The 25,274-nt window shown below is 39.1% G+C and overlaps 1 protein-coding gene across 1 annotated transcript in view; it reads left to right on the top strand.

The window, feature by feature from the left end:
• The first annotated feature begins 11,273 nt into the window (after positions 1-11,273).
• Positions 11,274-25,274, top strand: part of SREBF2 (sterol regulatory element binding transcription factor 2) — a 32,323-nt gene continuing 18,322 nt past the window's right edge. The window contains exons 1-7 of the mRNA XM_081330971.1: positions 11,274-11,550; positions 17,258-17,647; positions 18,413-18,594; positions 19,220-19,360; positions 23,360-23,584; positions 24,184-24,298; positions 24,500-24,681. Of these exons, the coding sequence (XP_081187097.1) occupies positions 11,466-11,550; positions 17,258-17,647; positions 18,413-18,594; positions 19,220-19,360; positions 23,360-23,584; positions 24,184-24,298; positions 24,500-24,681 (1,320 nt within the window). The 5' untranslated portion in view covers positions 11,274-11,465. The remainder of the gene's footprint in view (positions 11,551-17,257; positions 17,648-18,412; positions 18,595-19,219; positions 19,361-23,359; positions 23,585-24,183; positions 24,299-24,499; positions 24,682-25,274) is intronic.

Below are 25,274 nucleotides of genomic sequence, written 5' to 3'. Positions count from 1 at the left end.
GTATTCATTTTACATGAGCTAGAGGGAGATAGAATTAATAGTTTATTGCTGATAACATAGGGGTGCTTATGTTTGTTTTTTGATTTTATACCCTGTATTTAGCTCTGGGAAGTTGGGGGAGGGGAGGAGGGAATGGGGGAAAGGGATAGGGAGGGTTGGGTGGGGGTGGGGGAGGGGGGGATTAAAGTCAAAATGTATTGTAAAACTTTTTAAATAAAAAAATAAAAAAAATAAAAGAAGTTTATATGCTTGTTGGATCTGAGGCAATATATCAGGGGTGTCGAACTCAATTTCATTGAGGGCCGCATCAGCATTGCGGTTGCCCTCAGGGGGCCGGGTGGGCGTGGCCTGGGTGGGCGTGGCCTACTGGGTGGGCGTGGCTAGAGTGCGTATGGCCTACTGGGTGGGCGTGGCCAGCTCTACATAGTTCGCATCAAGGGTGCCTATGGGGGCCTGGGCAGGAGAGGGACAGATCTGAGGGTCTCTGACAGAAGGAGGGTCTCTGGGCCAGGGCCAAGGCAGTGGGGGCCGTTCCCTCACTGTTTCCAGGATGGCTTCGTGGGCCGCATGAAACCACTTTGCGGGCCAGATCCGGCCCCCGGGCCTTGTGTTTGACATGTCTGCAATATATAGTGCATTTTTTTAGAGGAGTGTGGAGGTAGTGTATGTGTGTCTGTGTTGTGTCTAATAATAATAATTAATAAAAAGGCCTTATTTACAAAGAAAGATTAAAAAAACCAAAGGAGCTCATTGGCTTGTGAACAGCTCCTTGTAATTATAATAATAGTTATTGATTTGTCAGAAGAAAGTATGAAATAAAATATCTGTATGTGAAATTGTTTATGCAAGCAGTTTGAATGGAAGTGAATGTGTGGATATGCTGATCCTCTGTGTGTGTATGAGAGAGAGAGAGTTTCTCCCCCATCACAGACTCTGAAAGAAACAGAAAACTGCAAAAAAAATGTTTGTTTATTGTTGCTGTAAAAGTGAAATGAAAAAGCAATATAAGCGTTTGCATGAGAAGAGTCTCATGGAAGATGTGTGAGAGAATTCATGGAAATGCATGTGAAGAAGAGAAAACTATTTTGTTAGTGGTGAGATTTTTGAGTATTTTTTCTTTTTCTCTCTCCTCCCCCCTTGCTGGTTGTGTTGCTTTAAGAGAGAGAGAGAGAGAGAGAGAGAGAGAGAGAGAGAGAGAGAGAGAGAGAGAGAGAGAGAGAGAGAGAGAGAGAGGTCTGATCTTTTTAACTATTTTTTTTCTGCTTAGAATTCTGGTTTGAGGAAGCTGGGGTGGATGTGAAATTTACTGTTTTAACCTACTTAATGGAAATTTGTTTCCATCTGAATGGAATCTGATTAAATTGGAATTTGACTAAATTTATATTAAAAGCAGAGAGTTGATACTAGTTTGATACAAAACTATTCAGTAACTCAGAATATCTTATTAAGCTTGTATATTTATTTTTTGTGTAGTTGCTTTTTGTTTTATTTTTTTAAAATGTTTTTATGTCTGTGTGCAGGACACACTGATAGAAAATAATACCTAAGAGGAATTGTAATTCAACCCTTGTTTAAAATGAAGGAGTTGAGAAAGTTTTGGGGATTATATATGAACTATGTTGTTTTGAGTAAAGATTTGTGTGCAAACAAACTCAAGCAGGGTTTGATGAGCGCTCCTATGTTGGCTCTTTACTAAGCAATTTGTTTGTAAATACGGACAAAGGAATGGCTAGAGGAAGGGGGTTTTACCCAGAAGTGGAGGAAAAGAGGCAGCCAGTGGCGTTTTTGTCTAAAATTGACATTTGGGGAAGTCTTGATGGTTAGCATTGTTGAATAAAAGCAATAACTTGGACACAGAAGCAGTCACTGAAGGAGGGATGGTTGATACTTTTCTATGGTTAATATATGGTTGATTATATGATAAGTATGATATGTAAACAAATACATAAAGTGTTCTATAATATCTAGTGGTGATGCTATTTCAATGCATTCAAGTTGATTTTAAATTACCTCAAGTGGGAAATTCCACAATATGAAACTAATGACATGTTTATAAAGAATTAGATACTGGGGCTGTTTTCTGCTTTGTCTCTTCTCAGCAAGCAAGGATTGTTAGCCCAGACACCTCCGTTGGAGTTTGCTGTCCACAAGTTTCAGATTGGTGATTGGGTCCTGATAGAAAGCTGGTGTGAAGAAAAACTTATTTCAGCCTGGGGTGGTCCCTACCAAGTCCTCCTAACAACTGAAACAGCAGTTCGAAAGAAAAGAAAGGGTGGAGCCAAAAGAGTGGAAAATAATTCCTGGAGAAGACCCACTCTGAATAAAAATTTACAAAAACTGATGTGGTCATTGTGGGGTGAAGAAATAATAGCCTGGGTTTGTTTGTGATTTTTCTCATTGCAGGAGTAGCAGCTTTCTGGCTTTTTCAATCTGAATGGTGGCCTATGCTATTCCATCCAAGGATTCCAGAAGAAGCTGTGGACCTCTGCATTCTACAAACTTCTTCATAATGTATAGGTTCTGTGATTGCAATTGTGTCACTGAATGTTGTTCTAATCACTGTTGGGATTGTGGACCAGTCTGTCCCTGTGAAGAAATTTGTGACATAGTAATAGTGGAGGATTGGTTAAAAATATGTAAAGGTCTGGCATCAACAGACTCTTTAGCTCAAATACCCAATTATAGGAGAAATTGAAATTTAGGCAGCAGAAACAAAACCTAACTTAGATTCAGTTATATTGGGAGATAGTGATATTCAAATTCCACGGGATATAGAATGGATAGATTTAAGGTGTATACAAGCTAATCAAACATACAAGTCGATTGATACAGAGATTAATAGAAACTGCCATTACTAAAAGAATGTCTTTAGGAGAAACCCCCCTACACCATATAAAAATGAGGAAATGTGTTTGAGGGATAACGAGGAGGAAGAACAACATCCCAGACCCTTTTATAACTGGGATCATCATGTCAACATATAAGTATATAACGTAGCTCATATATGCAAAGTGTATTTTTTTGTTTGTTTATAAATTTCTGAAAGGATAAAGAAAAGAAAGGGTGGATTGAAAGGAATAAAAGTATTATTCAGAAATTTCTAATGAGTCTAAAGGTTGAAGCAGAAGCCAACTGAAGATCAGAAAATATTTTATCTAAGTATTGACAAATACAAATGTGAAAATCAGAAGTTACAAATTGTAAGAGGAAATATTGAAACAACTATAGGAGACGGACTGTGGTAACAGAAAATTAGATGGTGAAAGATAGGATATGGACAAAGGGGCTTCCTGGAACATGGGAAGGACAGTGGTTTTAGGCGGTCTGGAAAGGTTATCGGATGATTAGGGAAGGGGCGTTGAGTGCGATAGGGGAGTGGGAATCTGTGTCGGGGATAGGATATAAAAATGTGTCAAACAGCTCTGTAAGGTGTGGCTGAACTCCTGTGTGTGTTTCAGTCCACCAAGCCTTTGCAAACTGTTCTTGTTATGTATTGGGCTTGTGGTATTACACCACGTGTGTTGCTGAAGGAGCTAACGGCTCTCCAGCAACCCAGACAGGCTGTCTCCGGTCCTGCAATTGGTCAGCCCCAGGCGGCAAGCGTGGGCTCAAACCTATTGGCTGCCACCTAGGGGCTAGGCTATATATTCTAGCTGGGTGCAGCCCAAGCCCCAATACAGTTCCAGCAAGAATAAAAGAATGAGTTTCCCTGTACTCCGTCTTGTGTCATCATTCCTGCTCACCAGAGCCCATGACTTAACAGTGGCGACGAGGGTGGGATCCTGCTTTGACATTTAAAGGGCTGAAGTCAACGAGGGGTCGGCAGTACCCGCTGGAGGGAAGAGGCATTTCCCCCTCTCTAGGCCAGCTAGTAAGCCACGCTAGCGGCCGTGTGCTCAGTGGACGTACTCCCTGAGCCTAAGAAGCAGGATCCAAGAGCGCAGGAATCTAAGGAAGATGCCGAAGGTCGGCAAGCTTAGAAGAGTTTGATGTGAAGCATCCAGAAGAACGGCTATCTTACCTCTCGCAAGTAGAGAACTATCTACGAGCAAATAAAATTGCAGAGGAAGGCCTAAAGGCCGCCACGTTCCTGTGCGTGTGTGGCCCAGCGACTTTTGACCTAGCAGAGAATCTTTTCGCGCCGACGCCCATCTAAGCAGTATCCTATGCAGACCTTAAGAAGAAGCTGACCGGGCACTTCCAGCCCAAGATGTCGGAGATGGCGTGGCGTTTTAAATTCGACCAAAGAGTGTAGCTACCTGGGGAGACAGCTTCAGAGTTTATCGCAGGCCTAAGGCAGGCCGCATGACTTTGCAAGTTCTCGAACTTAGAAGAATGACTAAGAGACCAACTCGTCTGTGGCCTTTGGGACTGAACCCTGCAGCAGAGACTGTTTGCTAGACCCAATCTCACGTTCTCCGAGGCACAGGACGAGGTCATGGCCAACAAAGCCACCGGGGGTGCAGTGCAGACAGTTCAGCCCACCAAACCTTCAAAGGTTGAAGATTCCGTCCATCTTGAGGTCGCCAAATGCTTCGGAGAATCGTCAGAAGACCAAACGTGCAAAACTGCAGCAACCATCAGCGAGAGAATGATTACAAGGCAGTTCTCTTACCTAGATGTAAGGGGTGCGGAGGCAACCATCTTCGCACCAATTGCAGATTTCGCTCGGCCACGTGTAGAGCTTGTGGAAGGACCGGCCACATCACGGTGGTGTGCAGAGTCCACCAGAGAGACAGGACACCAAAACACCAGTGGGAGGAACCGACTAGGAGAGGTACTAGGGCCCAGGGTCCAGTTAGTGTGAGGTTCTTCAGAAGCTGGAGAAGCGTTTGCCACACGGGCTCGTCGCCCCCTCAAGCCTAAACTTAAGCTCTTGGTAGAGCTACAAGGAGTTCCATGTAAGATAGAGTTGGACTCCGGCTCGGCAGTATCGATCATTTCTCAAAACACATTTAACTTTGTTTGTAGGCGCAATAACAATTGGGCTAAAGTAAGACTCAGATATCATTTTAACAGATTTTCAGAATGCTCATGTTAAAGTTAAGGGTGAAGCCACATTATTGGTAAAATTTAAAGGGTTTTTGGGACACCTGGATATAATAGTAGTAGGGGGCCAAAGAACGAGTCTTATTGGACTTGATTGGTTTGATGCTTTAGGTATTCAGATTACTGGCATTAACCGGACACAAACTGCAGACCTCATGACTGTTTGCGAAGAATATGCGGATGTTTTTGATTCAACCCTGGGGACTTACACTGGCCCGCCAATTTCTTTTAAGTTAGATCCTAACGTTGTTCCAATTAGGATTAAGCCTCACAGGGTTCCTTTTGCCCTAAAGCACAAAATTGATTCCGAAATCGATAAGCTTGTAGAACAGGGTGTGTTACAGCCTGTTGATGGGGGGGAGTGGGAAACTCCTTTTGTCACCCCACTGAAGTCCAATGGAGAAGTGCACATTTGTGCTGATTATAAAGGCACATTAAATAAGGCCCTCAAACAACATGCTTACCCGGTTCCTGCAGTCAACCATATTTTAGCCTCCTTGCAAGGGGGAACCATTTTGCTAAACTTGATTTAGTGCAGGCGTAACAGCAATTGCTGGTTGATGAGGCCACAGCTGCAGCTCAAACAATAGTAACTCACAGAGGGGCATTCAAAGTCAAACACTTACAGTTTGGAGTCAGTGTTGCACCGGGTATTTTCCAAGGGATTATGGAGCGTACAATCAAGGGTATTCAGGGCGTCTGCCCTTATTTTGATGATGTTCTCATTGCCAGGGAATCCCCAGAAGTATTGGCCAGAAGGCTCAGGGCTGTTTTGCAGAGGCTTCACAATGCGGGCCTCAAATTGAAGAAGAACAAATGTAGTATTGGGGTCTCATCAACAGAATTCTTGGGGTTTGGCATCGATGCTAATGGTATTCACCCCGCTGATTCTAAAGTGAAGGCCATCAAAATGGTCCCAAGGCCAAAATCAAAAGGAGAGCTGCAAGCATTTTTGGGCCTCCTAAATTTTTATGACACATTCCTACCTCATAAGGCAGCAATAGCAGAGCCCCTCCACAGGCTGCTTGATAAAAAAGCCTCTTGGAAATGGACTAGCTTATACGAAAAAAGCTTCCAGGATTTGAAAGCCCTTTTATCAGAAAAGTCCACTGTAACTCATTATATAGAGTCTAAACCTGTATGTCTTGCATGTGATGCATCTCCCTATGGGGTGGGGGCAGTCTTAAGCCACATAGAGAAAAATGGAAAACAGGTTCCTATTGCATTTTACTCTAGGACCTTATCTTCTGCTGAGCGCAACTATGCTCAAATAGATAAAGAAGCTTTGGCCATAGTGGCTGGAGTTAAGAAATTTCATGATTATTTATATGGCAGGGATTTCACTGTCTACACTGATCACAAACCTCTGTTGGGATTGTTCACAACAGACAAACAAACCCTTCACATACTGTCTCCAAGAATGTTGAGATGGTCTTTTTTTTGTCTGCATACAATTTTAAATTAGTTCATAAACCAGGGAAGGAAATGGGCCATGAGGATGGCCTCAGTAGACTATCACTGCCACTAATGGATCCTGATCCAGCTCCTGCTGCTAGAATATTGTCCATACAGGACTTACCTGAGTTTCCCTTCCATGCAGGGGATATTGCTGCTGAAACTGCCACAGATAAAATTCTGAGTAGAGTGTTATCATGGGTATACACGGGCTGGTTGGAAAAAAGTCCAGGCTCTGAATTTCGAAGTTATTTTGTCAGGAGACATGAGTTGTCTGCACACAAGGGCTGTATTTTATGGGGCAACAGGGTCATAATTCCCACTTCATTGAGGGACAGAGTCTTACATTCCTTACATGAAGGCCATCCAGGCATTGTCAGAATGAAAGCTTTAGCTAGAAGCTACCTTTGGTGGCCTGGCCTTGATAAGGCTGTAGAGGATCAAGTTCAATGTTGCTATACATGTCAGCAATCTAGGCCTGAAATGCCTCAGGCCCCAGTTCACAGGTGGGAGGAAACGCGTACCCCCTGGTCTAGGATTCACATAGACTACGCTGGGCCCTTTTAGGGGCAGCTTTTCCTGGTATTAGTGGATAGCCACTCAAAATGGCTGGAAGTAATTCCAGTTCCTAATATGACTACTGCTAGGACCATTCAGGTGCTGAGAAAACTTTGCAACACATGGGTTGCCTGACGTTTTAGTTTCTGATAATGGGGCCCAATTCACTGCTGCTGAGTTTCAGGCTTTTCTTAGAGCTAACCTCATCAGGCATGCTACGTCTGCACAGTTTCATCCTTCTTCGAATGGACAAGCCGAATGCATGGTGAGGACAACAAAGGAGGCACTCAAGCGTATTGTCACACATGACTGGCATCACAGATTGGCAGATTTTTTGCTCTGCCAGCATTATACGCCCTGCAGTGCTACAGGTAAAAGTCCTGCTGAGCTACGTTGGGGGAGGTGTTTGATCACTAAACTGGACAGGTTGCATCCACACAGAGTGGTGTCAGAAGCCTCTTGACCAAAACCCCTGAGGGGGCTGCACATGGGCGATTGGGTTTGGTCCAGAAACTATGGGCCAGGGAATTTATGGGTTCCTGGTCAAGTAACCAAGGCATCCGGACCTCTATCTTATGAAGTGCGGTTGGAGGGAGGGCGACTGGTCAGAAGACACATTGACTAATTCAGGAAAAGGTTTCCTGAATGGACAGTAAGCGAGGACTGCGGCATAAGTCCCTCCCAAGGTCCTCAAACTGGTAGCCAAGCCAGCCCACACTGGAACCACCAGGGTTTCCCCTTCTCAGCAGAAGTAGAGTCTGAGGAAGAACCAGGAAGCTTGGAAGTGCAACATGGAACCCGACCAGGCGAGCCAGCCGAATCTCAGCAACCGCTGTGCCTACTCTGCAGAACAGACTGACTCTGGGGTGGGCCAACCTGGTGAGGCCAGCCAGAGTTTTTCCATCCCCCTGGACACTGGAGCACAAGGGGACATGGGTCTACCCAGCCCACTGGGTAAGCTGGTAGACCACAAAGTGAGGGGAACTCCAAGGCGTTCCTCGAGGCCCCACAAGCCTCCTGCGTATCTCACTGACTATATTGTAAAATCAAGTGATGTATGGTGTTGTGAAACTTGTGCCACTACCTACAGAAACTGGGGCATTCTGAAACTGCCAGTACTGTTTTGTAAGCATGTTATGAAACATTGCTTAATCTCATTATAGTCCTCATTGCATTGGTAAGCCGTTCAGACGTTGTTTAATTTCATTGTAGTCCTTACTACATTGGTAAGCCTGCAGACGTTGTTTAATGTCATTGTAGTCACCACGAATCTATGAGTATTATTATTTATTATTTTTGTTATTATTTCATTACGGTTGTCTTGACTGTTGTTAGGACTATTTGATGGGTATTATAGTCTGATCTTAGAAGGGAGGGGTGTTATGTATTGGGCTTGTGGTATTACACCATGTGCATTGCTGAAGGAGCTAACGGCTCTCCAGCAACCCAGACAGGCCGTCTCCGGTCCTGCAATTGGTCAGCCCCAGGTGGCAAGCATGGGTTCAAACCTATTGGCTGCCACCTAGGGGCTAGGCTATATATTGTGGCTGGGTGCGGCCCAAGCCCCAGTACAGTTCCAGCAAGAATGAAAGAGTTTCCCTGTACTCCGTCTTGTGTCATCATTCCTGCTCACCAGAGCCCACGACTTAACACTTCTTTTGAAATAAAACTTTGTTGCTGGAATTCCAAGTGAGTTTGTTTTGTTTTGGATCTTGAGCCACGTTCCGAAAAGTTTGATAAAGTTAATGTCAATTTTAAAAGTCATTTTGCCATATTAAGAATTGCATCCCCATCCTCGTCATCACTGATAATATGGAATAGCTATAAATCCAGGTTGTCTCTGAAAATACCTTGGTGGCTCTCAGCATAAGAAGCATATTATATAAGAGAAATGAAAACTAAATATAAACGGTTAACTTATGGTGACATATTAGAATTTTCTCAGAGAGATTTAAATATAGTATCAATACCAGATTTCACATCAGAAAGATATACAAGGCATGGCTTTGCTATCTACAATTATTAGATTTAAAGTAGATAAAAGGACTATTTGGTTTTGAACATTGTAAGATTGAATTTGAAACATAATTATGTACAAAAAACTAACATTTTTGCTAATCATATAAACTTTTATTAAAATGTGAAACAAGAAGAATGTGCAATAAAATGGTGTAAAAACTTTGGCTATAACAGTGGGAGGATATATGTGTGAAAGAATTGAAATTCATATTGTTATAATCTTAAAGATATAATCTTAAAGAACTTATAAAATGAAATATTTTTGGTACTTGTCTCTTGAAAAATTGTCTCAAATGTATAAAGATATTCAAATTTATACTGGAAGTATAACCAATAAGAAGAGATTTTTTTATCATGCTTGATGGACATGTAAAAAAGTTGAAAAATTGGATTCAAATGCATAATTAATTCAGAAGATTTTAAAGATTAAAGCTGACTAATTGACTAAAAGTTAGAAAAATCCCATGGAATTTTGTTTCTCGAAATCCTTCCACTGGGGTACCAAAAGATGGGATTTGAACAAAAAAAGTACATTGAATGATTATTTATCTGTATTTTTTTAATAAACAACTTAACAGTGGCAAACATATCCTACACACTGCTGTCCATTCTGATAGGACACAGTTTCAGGCAATAAAACTCATAAAGCAATATGTGGAGCTTTCACAAACTTTCAGTCAATGAAAAGATCTATTTCCTTAATCTATAGCTTTAGTTACTCATGCACATTGATGTTCAGTAGCATAAAATCCTGGAATCAAGTGGAGCAAATGTTTAACTGTAAAGTTATGTCCGCATCAGAAATGCTCAATGGTATTTTTAAATGGAAAAAGATGGAGCATTAACTCACTTTTGTCCTATGGTTTTTATTTTTATTTTAAGGGCACATAAAAAAGGTAAAGGTAAAGGTTCCCCCGCACATACGTGCTAGTCGTTTCCAACTCTAGGGGCCAGTGCTCATCTCCGTTTCAAAGGCGAAAAGCCAGCGCTTGTCCGAGGACGTCTCCGTGGTCATGTGGCCGGCATGACTAGACGCCAAAGGCGCACGGAACGCTGTTACCTTCCTACCGTAGTGGTCCCTATTTTTCTACTTGCATTTTTATGTGCTTTTGAACTGCTAGGTTGGCAGAAGCTGGGACGAGTGGTATTTAATGACTAGCAGATTTTATTATGGCAAAGATTCTTTTGGTTCCATGATCCAGTATTCTAAGATGGAAGGTTCATTATACTGGATAAAAGTAAAATCTTCAGAGTTCAATTCCACGGCACTTTTTTTAGAATACACACCCACAACCACTTCCCAGTCTTCCCTTCTACCCTGGTATTACTTGGCAGCCTCCTGTCAAGTATTGCTAAGTCCCATTCTACTTAGTTTCCAAACCCAGACAGGTTTGACCAGATTTAACATATGCATACTGAGACAAAATGTGTAACAAAACTTTAAAGCCAAATAGAGATTGTTTATACGATTTTGAAAAAAACAAAAATTTCTTAAACAAATAGGATTCCAGACACTATCTGAAAGTTTCTAGGGAAGTGACTATGTTTGTCTTTTGCAAAACCAGTCTTAGGATCACCTAGACTAGAAATTAACACATTTCCTATTGCCTAACCTTTGGTGGTTAAAGCGGACTGTGATCCAACCAAGCGTTCTAATAATTTGATTTTAAAGATAACTCAGGTGCCACAGGACTGTATGTCTTTTCTGAAAGAGATACTTAGATTTCACTGCTAAATTGACAAAACTCTTCCCATAAAGGGCTCCCATCTTTCTTAACATCAAACTTCACCTTCATGGCAGTCTTAACAAAGTTAAGATTGTCCAAAGAAAGGTACTTCCAGTTTTCCAGTTTGGCCATTTTTTCTCTAAGAGAATCTACAATGTTCTCTTTTTCTTGCGTCCGTTTACTGTATACCCAAAACAAGTCGTGGCTGTGGAAGTGAAATCAATAGCGCCCTCCTGTTTTCAATTTCAACTAATATTTCATAAACTTCCCGCCTTCTCATACATATTCAAACCGGGAGGGCGGTCCGGCAAGGAGTAAGATGCCTCGCATCCGAATGAAAGCTGCTGATCGCTGACGCGCCATCACACCACGAGCCGCTCTGTCCGCTGATTGGACAGTGGAGACCTGGTCTCATGGACAACCAGCCGCGCGCGGCGGTGGTTCCTCGCAGGTGGATGGGTGGAGTTCACAGAAGTTGGAGCAAGATGGCGCCGATTGGGGATGTAAGCCCGGAGAACTCGAGCTGAAGCAGCAATCCCCGTCTGGGGAAGAGTTAATGCGGGGGTGGGGTGGGGGTGTCGCCGCTCCCTCTGACGAGGTGACTCGCCCTCTTACGAGGTGACTCGCTGTAGCTGAGTCGGGCGCGCCTCGCCGGCAATGGAAAACGGCGAGCTGAGCAGCATGGAGACTATGGAGACCCTGACGGAGCTCGGCGACGAGCTCACACTGGGCGATATCGATGGTGAGTGCACAGGAGGCGGGCGCTCGGCTGTGCCCACTATCGCCCCCCTCAGATACAGCAACCGCGGAGGAAAGGGAAGGCGCAGCTCGGTGCGGATCTGCGGTCCCGGCCCAGAGGGGCGAAGTGCCGCTAAGTGTATTTGTCTGTCGGCCACCGATGCACAACTATCCCGATTTAAATGGCTGGGGATTCCCAGAGCAGCGTCACACATGAATTGGCAGGTGTCTCCCAGTGCGTGTATCATGCAAAGCCGTAGTTAGTTTTCGATCAGAAGGTCGGCAGTTTGGCGGGTCGAATCCCGAGTGCCGCATAACAGAGTGAGCGCCTGTTACTCGTCCCAGCTTCTGCCAACCTAGCAGTTCGAAAGCACGTAAAAATGCAAGTAGAAAAATAGGGACCGCTACGGTGGGGAAGGTAACAGCCTTCCGTGCGCCTTTGGCATCTGGTCACGCCGACCACATGACCACGGAGACGTCCTCGGACAAGCACTGGCTCTTCGGCTTTGAAACGGAGATGAGCACCGGCCCCTAGAGTTGGAAACGACTAGCATGCATGTGTGGGGGAGCCTTTACCTTTACCTTAATACTTATCCAAATTCAGATGCCTATAATTTGGGATAGGAAATTTGAGAGTTATTCTTTAGATTAAATTTAAGGAATGCTTGCGATACAACGCTATGCCTCCTTGCTTCGGAATAAATATATTGTTTGAGCAAGGGTGTGTATTTGTATATATAATATTGCAGAGGAACGCAGTGTATCCTTATTTGGAAGTAAGTTCCCTCAAATTCAGTTGGCTTTAATGTTTAACATTCATGCCTAGGACTTTCTTAGATCTATTCCAGTTTTAGGCATCTCAAAATGGCTTAGAAGACAGAAATAATATCTAGAATTGCGGGTTTTATCAGAAGCCCTTGTGCATTCCATTAAATATTAGTGGAGTAGTTTATTTCAGTTGTATTTCTTGGCATGTGATATTGACACGAAATATTGAGTGCATTCATCCAGTGACAAAGAGCAGTAAAAAGTTTATATGTGAACCTGTATGATTTGTGAGTGCTTGGGACTGGAAGGTTTTATGAAAATTTATGAAAACTTATTTAAGAACATCTATATTGCCGCCCAACGCACTCTCAGTGACTCCTGGCAGCTTACAAAGATTAAAAACCCAATATAAAAACAACAAAAAAGCAACAATCCCCTGCCCCCCCCAGTGACAACCATCAATCAATCAAATAAGCCACTTGGTCTATCTGTATCAAAATGATACAGAGATAATTTGGGAGGAAATTTGTCATTTTGGCAGTCAAAATTATGAAGTGTACAAGATTTTTGGGCATTTTAATCTGATATTTAAATGTAATATAATAAATGTAGTTAACGTATGTACAGTGAAACCGTTGTTTAGAGAAGACCTGGACCACATGCAATGAGTCAAATCTGCCAATTTGCATTATGACATCATACAAATGATGTATGGAGTCCTTAGTGCTCTCTGAGCTTGGTTGTTTTCATTACCCAACTAGGTAACATTTTCAGTGCAAGAAGGGAATGGGGTTTGATCTCTGTTTATATTGAGTGTCTTGCGGTCAGTATTGTGGGAGTGGTTAATGAAATGTCTGCAAGAAAATAACCAAGCTCAGAGAGCACCAAGGACTCCACAGTTCAACACTGAGCTACAAATATTCTTTTCTGTTGGTAACAAATGACATATTTTGTATCGTTGGAATGATGATAACCATAAGATAAATGATGCATTATGCAAATTACTCATGATGGTCTATTTTCTGTTTACTGGATATTGGTGAACAGTGACCATCCTCTCTCCTAATTAGTCTATTAAAATGGTTTGCTATCTCTTATATTAAATATAATAATTTGAAGGCAACTTTTAGACACACTCAGAAAGGTAGGCCAAAACTTTCAGAGGTTGCATATAATCAGGTTTAAACAGGAAAAAATACAGTATCTACCAAAATTGCCTGGATATAAGGAACATATAAAAGCTAATACTTCAGGCAGGCAAAGAAAACTCTGATTAAGATTACTAATATTAACATTAATATAGTTATCCTCTCTGGCATTTATATGTTGCTTCTGTATTCCTAATTTTTATAACTTACTTTTTTCAGTGACATTTGGTAATCTAAATTTAAAATCCTAAGGTAAAATTTGGGCAATTAATGTCATGTCTTTTTTGCCTAACCTTTAAAAAAGGTGGTACAGTTTATTTTCTCTGCCCAGTTTTAACATGAATCAAAATATTATTTAACATTAACATTTGAATTTTTTTTGCTAAAAAAACAAATTTCTGCTTGCAGTGACTTGACTCACCTTTACAGATTTATGATTCCCCTTTTTTTATTCGTACATCTTCATGTATTTATATGTGAATGGGGAATATATTTTGTTTGCTAACAAAAAACAAGTTTGTACTTGAAATGTAGCTTTCAGAGTCAAAGCACTTAATCAAATAACTGAAAAGGAGTAGAAAATAAAAATATTTTTAAAAAAGTTCTGTGTTGGATGTTTTTGTTTTATAAATTGCTGAGGCTGAAAAATTTTACTTAGTGCCAACAAGTGTATATATATGAGGTCCTTGGGTTACGTCCACTTGTTCAGTGACTGTTCAGAGTTACAGTGATGCACTACAAACTTGAAGTTGTGGCAAGAGGTCATGTGATTGCGGTTCAGGCTCTTGGCAACTGGCTCACAGTTATGATGGTTGCAGCATTCCATGGTCATGTGATTGCCATTTGTGACTTTCCTTGATTGGTTCCCGCAAATAAAGTCAACGGGAAGCCAGCGGGTGGTTACAGGTCACTCCTGCTCCTCCTACTTTTTCTCCCAGAAGCCCCGAGATAGCACGGGGATCTCATGCTCCACAGCATCTGTCCATGGAACCCCACCATCGGCTGCACGCTAGCACCAACTCACAAAATTTGCCAGCACTTTCTAGGAGACTATACAATGTATTTTGCCCTTGCTCAGATTTCTATTAGTGATCTGTCCTTGACATGGACAATATGATTGGTGTGCATAGTCTATAGTAGTGTTTTTCAAGTTTGGCAACTTCAGGATGTGTGGACTTCAGCTCCTAGAATTCCCCAACAAGCTAACTGAGGAATTCTAGGGAATTCTGGAATGACTGGAGAATTCTAAGAGTTGAAGTCTACACATCTTAAAGTTGCCCAGTTTAAAAAACACTGCTTTAAAGTGTAGTGCTTCCTAAGTAATTCTGTTTCAGCATAATTTATAAATTTAATGGTTCTGTAAGCTTTTTGGTGATGGGCTCTTATCATTTGGAGATCAACAGAACTTGTAACAATACTGTTACAAAATATTGGCTGAAAGAGTATGCAAATTATTGCACCTGAAATATTTTCATTTTTTAAAAAAAAATGAATCTATAAATAGCTGATAAATTATTGTTGTTAGTTGCAAAGTCATGTCTGACCCATCGCGACCCCATGGACAACGTTCCTTCAGGCCTTCCTGTCCTCTACCATCTTCTGGAGTCAATTTAGGCTCATGCCTACTGCTTCAGTGACTCCATCCAGCCACCAGCTGATAAATACTGTGCATTTAAATTACTAGAAAAATGTCACAGATGATACACTTTGTACACTATAGATGTGTCAGTTTCACTTAGGGATTATTGTAAAATACAATCTGAACAGGGCTGCCTAATTTTTCAAAATATGACATTAATTTCACTATGAAAAAGAATGTATTGGGGGGAAGAGTCTTTAGAGTTCTAATTTAGGAGGTGCTCCTCATCTTGAACTGCATTGTTTGTTGTTTTTCTGAAGAACATCTTTTCCTATTGTTATTTTTTGTATTAAGCAGCATTATCAGAGGTGAAAAGCCACCTAGAACAAATAATTTTTAACATAAATACAGAATAGATTCCTATCCTGGCTCCTTTTTTCCTAGAACAGAAGTGGGCTTGTGTAAATAAGAAGCATACTTATTTAAACATGTAATTATTGTTTTGTTTACATTTTTAAAAGCAAGAGAAGCTGTTTTTGCATGCCAAGTTAGAATGCTTACATAAATTTAAAAACAATTTAATTAGGTTGCCAAACCTGGACTGCAAAAATTCTGATGACTGCTAGATATCAGCAAGAAAATCAACTCCTTCCCACTGTCTTGTTTAGGCTTCTTGCAGCCCAGATCTAGTAGCCCTAAAATGAACACAACTTTCTTTTTATCAATCAAATCATGTTAATTTCAGGTGGGTAAATTGGCAATGGACTTAAGATTTTTATTTTAACAGCAATGGTAAATGTGTTGGATGTTTCTGAAGTAAATTGAGAAGGTTCCAAATGCAGCTTATATTTTCATTAGATAGATAAAGGAATCTCTTTTAATGGGAAACTATTGTTTTTGAAATCTTAAAAGTCAAATGTGGAAAAAATCCTTGGATCCTTAGGATTAGATGAGTGTTTCTCAGCCTCAGCACCTTTAAGATGTATGGATTTCAACACCGAGGATTCACTAGCCAGCCATGCTGTAATAGTCCAGAATCCAGAATTTTCCTCTTTTGCTTTCAAAGATGTGGGATTAAAAAAATGGAGAGAGATGATGCTTTTATATGTCCTCTAAGTTGAGCTTTGTCAAGGGAGTAGAATTTTTGTTTTCATTTGATCCATTTTTTTGCTTAGTAAGTTTTTTTAAAATATTATATATCATTTAATTGAATCTAATACACTTTAATCCTTTTTCCTGGAAATAGCTCATATTGATTTAAATTGACAAAGACTGCAGAATAACAAATGAGCAGAAAAAATGCACATGGTTGAGTATTTGTGCCCTAAACATTTCCTAGATACTATTACAGAATTTTAAGCTTTGCTGCTTAATGATTCTTCAGTTACAGGATTTATTTTCTAAGCTTATTGCATAAAAAATTAGTAGGTAACTTTTGAGTGCTTGTGATTAGTAGAATTAGCAACTTGGGATCCCTTATTTATTTATTTAGAGCAGTTTATATGGCTGCTGAACTTGAACAATGCAACTCTGGCAGCATACAATAAACAAAAAATATAAAAAATAAACTATACCAACTAAAAACAAAAAAAACTATTGATAATTAAGGACTCAAATTTATTATACACCTCTGGATGGGAATACCAAACATTCAGGTTTAAATGTCTAAGGAAAGGCCCATATTTTCAGTGTTTTTCTAATGGCTACTACTGGAGAAGTGAAAGTGGTAACATTTTTACATCTGTATCATATTTTAAATCATTTGAATTTTCCAGAAAGGCAGTTCACAAATGACTGATTGGGATAATTTAATTGGGATGAGACAAAATTATAGATAATTGTGGCAAAAGTTGGTTTTCTAAAGTATGGTTACAAATAGTTCATATTCTAATCTAAAAAAATGGTATATGAACCTACATATATACCACTTAGGCATTCAGTGATGAGGCCATAAACAGAATTATACCCAGTCATTTGAGGAAAGTGATCTCTATCCTAGATTCTTAGATTAACTAAGATTCACCATTTTTAATCAGAAACAATAAGCAGAGGCCATTCAGGAGCTTGGACTGCAGCACTCATAATTTTTGTTGATTAATTATTTTCAAACTTAATATTATTTAAAAGAATGCATGCTTTTGCTGTATATTTTTTCATTTCAGGATTGATGAATTTTGAAAACTAATCATGTTTTCCATTTTTGTGTTTTTTTATAGAAATGCTACAGTTTGTCAGCAATCAGGTTGGAGATTTTCCAGATTTATTTTCTGAACAGTTATATGGCACATTCCAAAGCAGCAATGCATGTAATGGAGACAGAATATCAGATACTTCGCAGAAAGCCTACAGCCAGGGACAGTTACAATCCTCTTCTCCTAGTGCAGCTTCTCCACCACAACTTCAGTCTGTGCAAGTGAAGACCTCTCCGTCAACAGGCACAATTCCTGCTCCACAGCGGGCTGCACCCCCTCTTCAACCTCGCCCCCAAGTTCAACCCCCACTTCAGCAACAGACAGTGATGATTACTCCAACTTTCAGCTCCTCTCCCCAGACCCGGATCATTCAGCAACCTGTAATATACCAAAATGCGGCCACAAGTTTTCAAGGTAACTCCCCTGGTCTTCAAAACAATAAAACCACAGCTTTATAGAGCACTAGGATAAAAAATCCTTACCTTCATCTTCACAGATGATTTAAGAATATCTGGAATACAGCATTATTTAGCACCATATCCATGTTGCCAGTGAGAGACAAGAATATGAAAATTAGTGCAAAGTGTGTACAGGTAGTCCTTGTCTTATCCATTCCAACAATGGATTTGCTTAACAACTGCAATGATTCACTTAATCGGTTATGGTAATAGATAATAAATTCAGGCATGGTCACATAACCCACTTATTGACAACCATAATTTCAGGCTCAGTGATGGTCTTAGATCAAGGACTGTCTGTACTCTTAATACTTTTGCAATAAGGGTTTGCTATTTGGTTGAAATATATATTCTATTTTCAGAGTTGTTTATGAGAAATACAATTAAACAGCACAATCAATAAAATATATAATGTTTTAAATATAAATTTGTACAGTTATAAAAACTCGTGCTGGTAGACAAGTATGTAATTAAAAATCAAGGATATATCACTGGTTAAGGCAGTACTGTCCTAATGTAATGTTAAAATATTAAAACTGAATAGAAGAAGTTTTGGGTGGATTTTGCTCATTTTTAGTTGCTAGATTATGATAACTACAGCAATTACCTATATGTTTTTGTTGAAACACAGCCTATCACCAAGGATCAGAGACTACAGTTCTTATTGTGGAAGTCATAATTTCCCTTGAGCGTTTTCAGACTTTTCTTATCTTCTTTCTAGTGCTGCAACCTCAGGTTCAAAGCTTGGTGACTTCCTCACAAGTTCAACCAGTTGCCATTCAACAGCAGGTCCAGACCATGCAAGCTCAGAGGGTACTGACACAGAGTACCAGTGGCACCATCCAGACACTAACACCAGCGACTGTCCAGGCAGTAGCTGCCCCTCAGGTTCAGCAGGTTCCAGTGAGTCCTTTTAGTGTCTTGAGGGAGGAAAGGGAGTAGTATATATTGGTATTCTGTTCCAAGGCGAGAAATAATTTCACTGGCATGATGTTTGGCTTTTAAGTAATGAAACCCTTAAGGTTCGTAGGTCATTGATGGCTAAACATAAGAAAATAAAAAGGAATTACAGTACTGGTATTGGAAAAAAAATTAGTAAAGAAATTTTGGAAAAAAATGGATAATGCTATTATTATAATAATTTCAGCAGCCGGGGGTTTGGTATTTCAGCAGCAGATCGGGTGAGCATTACAAAGAATATATTCCTTACTTCACTTCTAAAAGCTTTTATCAGGTGGAGATTAAACTCTTTAAAGCCAATTTTATTAATTAAGGGAAACAATTGGATTGATTGATTGATTGAATGCCACAGTGAAAGTCAGCTGTAACATATATGAGGTTAGTAGCTATATAATCTGGGCCTCTGGTATATGTAGAAAGAAGCCTCAGAGAGAAGTTATATTGAAACAGTAGTTATGGCTGTTTCTTGCATAGTGAGACTCTATAATGTAACAGAGGGACTAGTAATAACAACTTTCCATTTCTGTGTTTGTTTTCATTAAATGTTTACTGTCTTGCCTCCTTCCAGGTCCTGGTCCAGCCACAGATAATCAAGACAGATTCTCTTGTCTTAACTACATTGAAAACTGATGGCAATCCTGTTATGGCTACTGTTCAGAATCCAGCCCTGGCAGCCATAACCACACCCATACAGACAACAGCTCTGCAGGTATCATAGGGCTCCACACGTTATCTCTCAAATGGTTGCTTTCTTCCTTTTATTTATAGGGTTCTTTCTCATTGAGATTCTTAAAACTATATGAGCATTATAGTACATATGGTATAGTATTTTCTGGGGGGAAATGGGTATTTTGAGCTTATATAATCACTCTTGGAATGAAAAAGGATATCTATATGTGTATGCATTGTGCACATATCTATATGTGTATGCATTTTTTCAATGTAATTCTTCAGACTATATATGTAAATATTGGGAGGAGGGAATTATAGGGGATGACAGTTAAAACTATTGAAAGGTCTCTTCTTGGTAACCACTTTTTCTTTACTTCTCTTATTTGTGTCCTCTTTATGTGTTCAAATTTTTCTAAGTTTTTTGTGTAGCCACAGTACTATTGTCTTTTGGTCTTCCAGTTTTTCCCACAGTGAAAATATTTGCAATAGTGCTTTTAATATATTTTTAAGACCTTCCCTCCATTTTAGATTTCTTTTTCTCTGCCAATAATATTAGGTTCTCCTACCATATTATCTTGTTCATTGTCACTCTGAATTTATTAAAATATGTTTTTGTGGAGTCCACGATATGTAGCTTATTACTCTTAAAATAAAGAAATCTGTTACACATATGTTTTACTCCAGTGGTCCTAACAACAACAACAACAATTTCATTGTCACTTTGTACACCAATCGGCATACATCAAAATGAAATTTCGTTATATACAGCTCTCAAAGGGTCACCACCTCCAATAGACACTCCTTGTTCTATTGTTTCAAGTTTCACAATGTCCATTTTAGTCTCTAGAGAGCGAACAATGGCAAACAGGACAGATGGAAATGGAGCTCCATGCGGATTAGTCCTCAAATTAGCTTGTATTCCTGCATGACAACCTCGCCTCTTTTCCTTTTTCTGATCCTGCCTTTTCCACCTTTTCCTTAAATGGGCCTCATTCCTTTCTGCCCCTGGAGCACATTGCCACCACCTCCAACTCCTCCAAAAGCCTCTCTCTCTTCCTCTGGGCCTGCCAACAGCCTCATCCAGTTCCTTCTCTCCATAAGCCCCAGAACCAATCTTCCTCTACCTCCTTTGGAAACAGCCCTGATTTGCAATAGAATCTGTCTCTGTGCCAGCAGTAAGGTCTTGCTGCCGGCAGAACAATTTCAAACAGTGCCAACAACTTTTAACGGTCTCACCAACAGTTCCGAAACAGTTAAAAACTTGCCATACCAGCAAAGATTGTCGGCTGTAAGTTAGTTTAGTCCCACCACATTGCTCAGACACATTAAAACCTTCCCGATCATGTGGCCTATATCCCTTATATCCCTCCAAAAACATTTCACCTTTGAGAGCCAATGCAAGCCACAGCCGATCCAGGCGCCGCCATCTTAGAACTCATCTTAGAACTACTTTGATTTTATTTTGTGCAGTGATGCAAAGTCAAGAATAATCATTTCCATTGTCATTGGAGAAACAGTCAGCAAATGTAATCATGCATAGCAGAGTTTCTCTTTCCACTAGACATCAGAGAAAGTCCTGATGTCCCTTTTAAAGATATAAATTTTTCTCCTGGAGCAACACTTTATCTATGGTTGAACAGGCATAATAGACATTAACATCAGTACTGCTTAAATTTCATATCTTAACTTAATGCATATGATCTTCCCCTATAATTCTTAGCAGGAAAAGATCTTTTTAATATTCGGTACATATTTTTCTTTTCTATTTCTTCCATTCCTTTGTATCCTTTGATTGCTATTTTCCCATCAACCAGTTTGGCCTAATTGTTAAGGCACTGGACTAGAAAGCAAGAGACTGTGAGTTCAAGTTCTGCCTTGGCCATGAAAGCCAGCTGGGTGACCTTGGCCAAGTCACTCTCTCTGAGCCCAACTCTCACCTCACAGGGTTGTTGTGAGGGAAAATAGGAGAAAGAAGATATGTTGGATATGTTCTCTGCCTTGATTATTTATACAAATATTAAAGGTGGGATATAAATAAATAAAAAAGATAAATAAAAAGTCATGGTTTCAGTTATAACTTCAAAGAGTTAGAATTTAAAAAATGACCAGTTTTAGAAAGTGAAATCCTCTGAGAGATGACCAATAAAAAGCTCTTTTTTCCTCCCCCGATGAAAGACTATTTTTCCTAAGGATATCAGCCTGGCACTTATTCTGATTTCTATTTTTTGCCAGGCCAATGCCTCTTACCCCACAGGCCTATTAAATTATAGGATAACTTGATATTATTAGGTGTTTGACATTCCTTTATTTTCTTGTTCTGGTTTTTATCCATTAAGCATTTTATGCTGTATAGTTTAAATTTCTTTTTTTATCTTTCTGATAATAGTTTTGTTATGGCATGGTCTGTAAAAATACATATTCTTCACAGCTTGAAAAATGTACATATTTGGACAAATAGCTATTTAATTTACAAAACAGGTGCAAACCTGTTCAGATTCTGAAAGCATTTTATCTGCCTAGCATGCAAGAGGCTGTAAAAAAAATTACATACCTAGGTTTTTTAGATTATGAGGAGACTTTCTCATAAACCAGTCTTTTTTGCTCATAGTTCTGTCTTTGCAGTTGGAAGCCACTAATCATGACTGTCATGAGAAAGAGCAGTGTCATTGTCACTATGTCTAAATAGTCGCATTGTTATTCCACTGGAATCCAGAAATATATATGAATTCTTAAGAACATAGGAGAGTGCATTGTTTATAGCTGTCACTGGTTTGTCTAGGGGCTTTTTTAGGGTTTTGTAATAAATAAGAACTGTTCTTGGATTTAGTGATGGGTCTTTCCCAGCCTCTTTATACAGATTTTTGATATAGAGAATATGAAATCTTATTTATATAGAACATAATCTTACTGCTGAATTGTAAGCCATTCTTTTGTTTTCTAGTTGTTTGTAAAATGTGGAATTTTATTTTGGTCACATATTTTTTATTAATTTTTATTAAAGAATTATTTTACTGAACAATACAAATTTTAAAAAGATAAGGAAAATAGAAATAAAGGAAAGTAAAAGTGATAAAGAAAGAAAGAAGGAGAGAGAAAGAAAGAGAGAAAGAAAAAGAAGAGAGAGAGAGGAAAGAAAAAAGAAGAGGTAAAGCAGTGGCTTTCAAATTTCTTTACAGCAGTTATAAGTGCATTTTTATTTTATCCTCATTAATATTACATTGTGGCTCCCTTCTTTCCATATTCTTTCTAATCATCAAACCCATATATCACATTTATCTTTTCCATTTTCATACCTATAAAGAGTTTCCATTCACTAACAAAAGTAGTTGTCTTTTCCCTAATCAAACAAGTCAAGTTTGCCATTTCTCCAAATTCTGTCATCTTCACCAACTGTTCTTTCACTGTTGGTATTACAGAGTTTTTCCATCTTTCCTACATATAATAATCTCACTGCAGTTACCATGTACAAACACCATAATATTTTTCTAATTGTCTGTTAGTTCCAGTAATGAAAGTTCTGGTTTCAGTTGTATATTAATCTTTAAAAATTTTGTATTTCTATATGCATTTAAATCCAAAATTTACTGGCTTTTTTTGAGTCCACCAAGCATGATAACTCAACCCTTCATGTTTTCCACATTTCCAACATAGATTTGAAATACCTTTATACATTCTAGATAGTTTTTCTGGTTTCATATGCCAATGGTACTTCATTGTATATATATTTTTTATAAACATACATGTGAATTTCAGTCCTTTCAGCCACATGTTTTTCCTTTGTTACATCTGTATGTTATAAACAATGTTCTTAGCTCGTTTTATCATATGCTGTTTAACTTGTTTTCATTTCAGATTTTGGTAAAAGCGTATACATTTTAACAATTACATGTTCATCATTTGCCCATAATTCAGTTTCAAATTTTATCTTATATTGTTCAATTCCAAATGTGCCATTGTTTACTTTAAATCTTTTTCTTAACTGTACATATGAAAACCATGTCACATGAAAAATTAATTGCTGCTGTTGACTTTTTAGACGTTGGTTGGTGGCAATGGGGCAATCTTGACAACTATGCCTATGATGATGGGAGGGCAGGAGAAGATACCCATTAAACAAGTGCCTAATAACACCAAGCAGCCAGAACCACCAAAGGAAGGAGAAAGGCGAACAACTCATAATATTATTGAGAAGAGATATCGATCATCTATAAATGACAAGATCATAGAACTGAAAGATCTAGTCATGGGAACAGATGCTAAAGTAAGAATTGCTTAGTTAAAAAAGCAAAAATATTTGCAATAGCTACAAATCTATTTGTCATGTTTGCAGTTGACGTGCTATTTAATGTTCTTGTTGGTGTCCTTTTCCATTGAATTAAATCTCTAAAAATCATAGTTTTGGGGAAGAACTTGATAGATGGCTAAAAATGCCAAATCCAGTCTGAATATCTTGCTCATTGTGTGACTAACTATAATTTTATCCTGCCCTTTTTACATATCGCTCAAAGCAGTAAACATATCTAATACCTCTGCTTCCTACTTTCCCTGTAACAACAACCCCTCTGAGGTGGATTGGTGTGAGACAGAGTGACTGGCCAAAGTCACCCAAACAGCTTTGTTTAAAGGAGGCCTAGAACTTACAGGCTCTTGGTTTCTGGGTCAGCACCTTAACCACTATACCAAACAGGTTATCTAACCCTAAATCCCCTATTTATTTGTAAAATGTATAAGCTGCCTATCTTACCTCAAGATAAGTCTACATACATACGTACACAAATTTAAGAAAACGTTTACTGCTACATAAAAATGTGATAAGAGATGACAAGGTAGCTGAATAACAATCATATGCATTCTTTTCAGATGCACAAGTCTGGTGTATTGAGGAAAGCTATTGATTACATTAAATACCTACAGCAGGTTAACCATAAATTGCGACAGGAGAACATGATCCTTAAGCTGTCTAGCCAGAAAAACAGTTAAGTGTTTTAAATATTACATTTCATTGTTTTAATTTAAGCAGGTATTATCAAAGTTAATTAAATGATTTCATGTCCCCTTGCATTGATTGTTCTAATTGATTATGCTTTTAGCAGATAGATGTGCAATTAATAAGGGGGATTTAATTACATGAGGTACTGCGAATGGAATAATTAATCTGTGTGATCTTTTCTCACAGAGTTGTTGAAGGGTTTTGACTTAAGCAGTCTAGTGGACAATGATGTGGATCTGAAGATGGATGAATTCAATCAAAATGCTCTATTGATGTCTCCTCCAGCTTCTGACTCAGGGTCGCCAGCAGGCTTTTCCCCTTATTCAATTGATTCAGAACCAGGAAGTCCATTATTGGATGATGCAAAGGTAGCTAATATTCCTTAGGCAATCTGCACCGGGAAGCATAGACAAGATCCCATGTGTGATACTGATTCAGATGGAGATATGTCATTTGCTTCCCATTAGCACAGAGTTGTATCTTCAGTAATTTATGACATTTTACATTGACTTTTCTAGATCACTGATCAATAATGAGCAATGGCATTTTTTTTCACCAACTGAATCCTCCAGACTTATCAGATTCAGCTCTTCTCATTATGAGAAATTCTGTACCAAAGTCCATAAAAAATCCTATAACATTTGGGGCAATATTTTGCTTTATATCAAAGAAATCATAGTTGAATAAACCAGAACATTCAAAGGGATAAAGCCTTTCTCAATATCAGTGTATCATGCTAGTTGCTAAAATGTTGAGAGATGTACTATGACTGTGTTGAACTGGATAGTTGAGGCAAGTTTGAGATAAAAATAAATAGAGGCATCTGCAAGAGAAATTGTATATGGGTAATTTCAGACTGAAACTTCAAATTGAAATGGACTGGGATGGATGGATGGATTACAACAAAGATGAAGTTTTCAGAGTTTTTTGTGAGTGTCTGGTAACAGACAGGCATTGTACT

Source organism: Vipera berus (genome assembly GCF_964194415.1).
Source record: "Vipera berus genome assembly, chromosome: 6".
In the NCBI taxonomy this organism is placed as follows: domain Eukaryota; kingdom Metazoa; phylum Chordata; class Lepidosauria; order Squamata; family Viperidae; genus Vipera; species Vipera berus.
The sequence above is the reverse complement of the archived record's forward strand: the minus strand, read 5'-3'. Positions and strand labels throughout refer to the sequence as shown.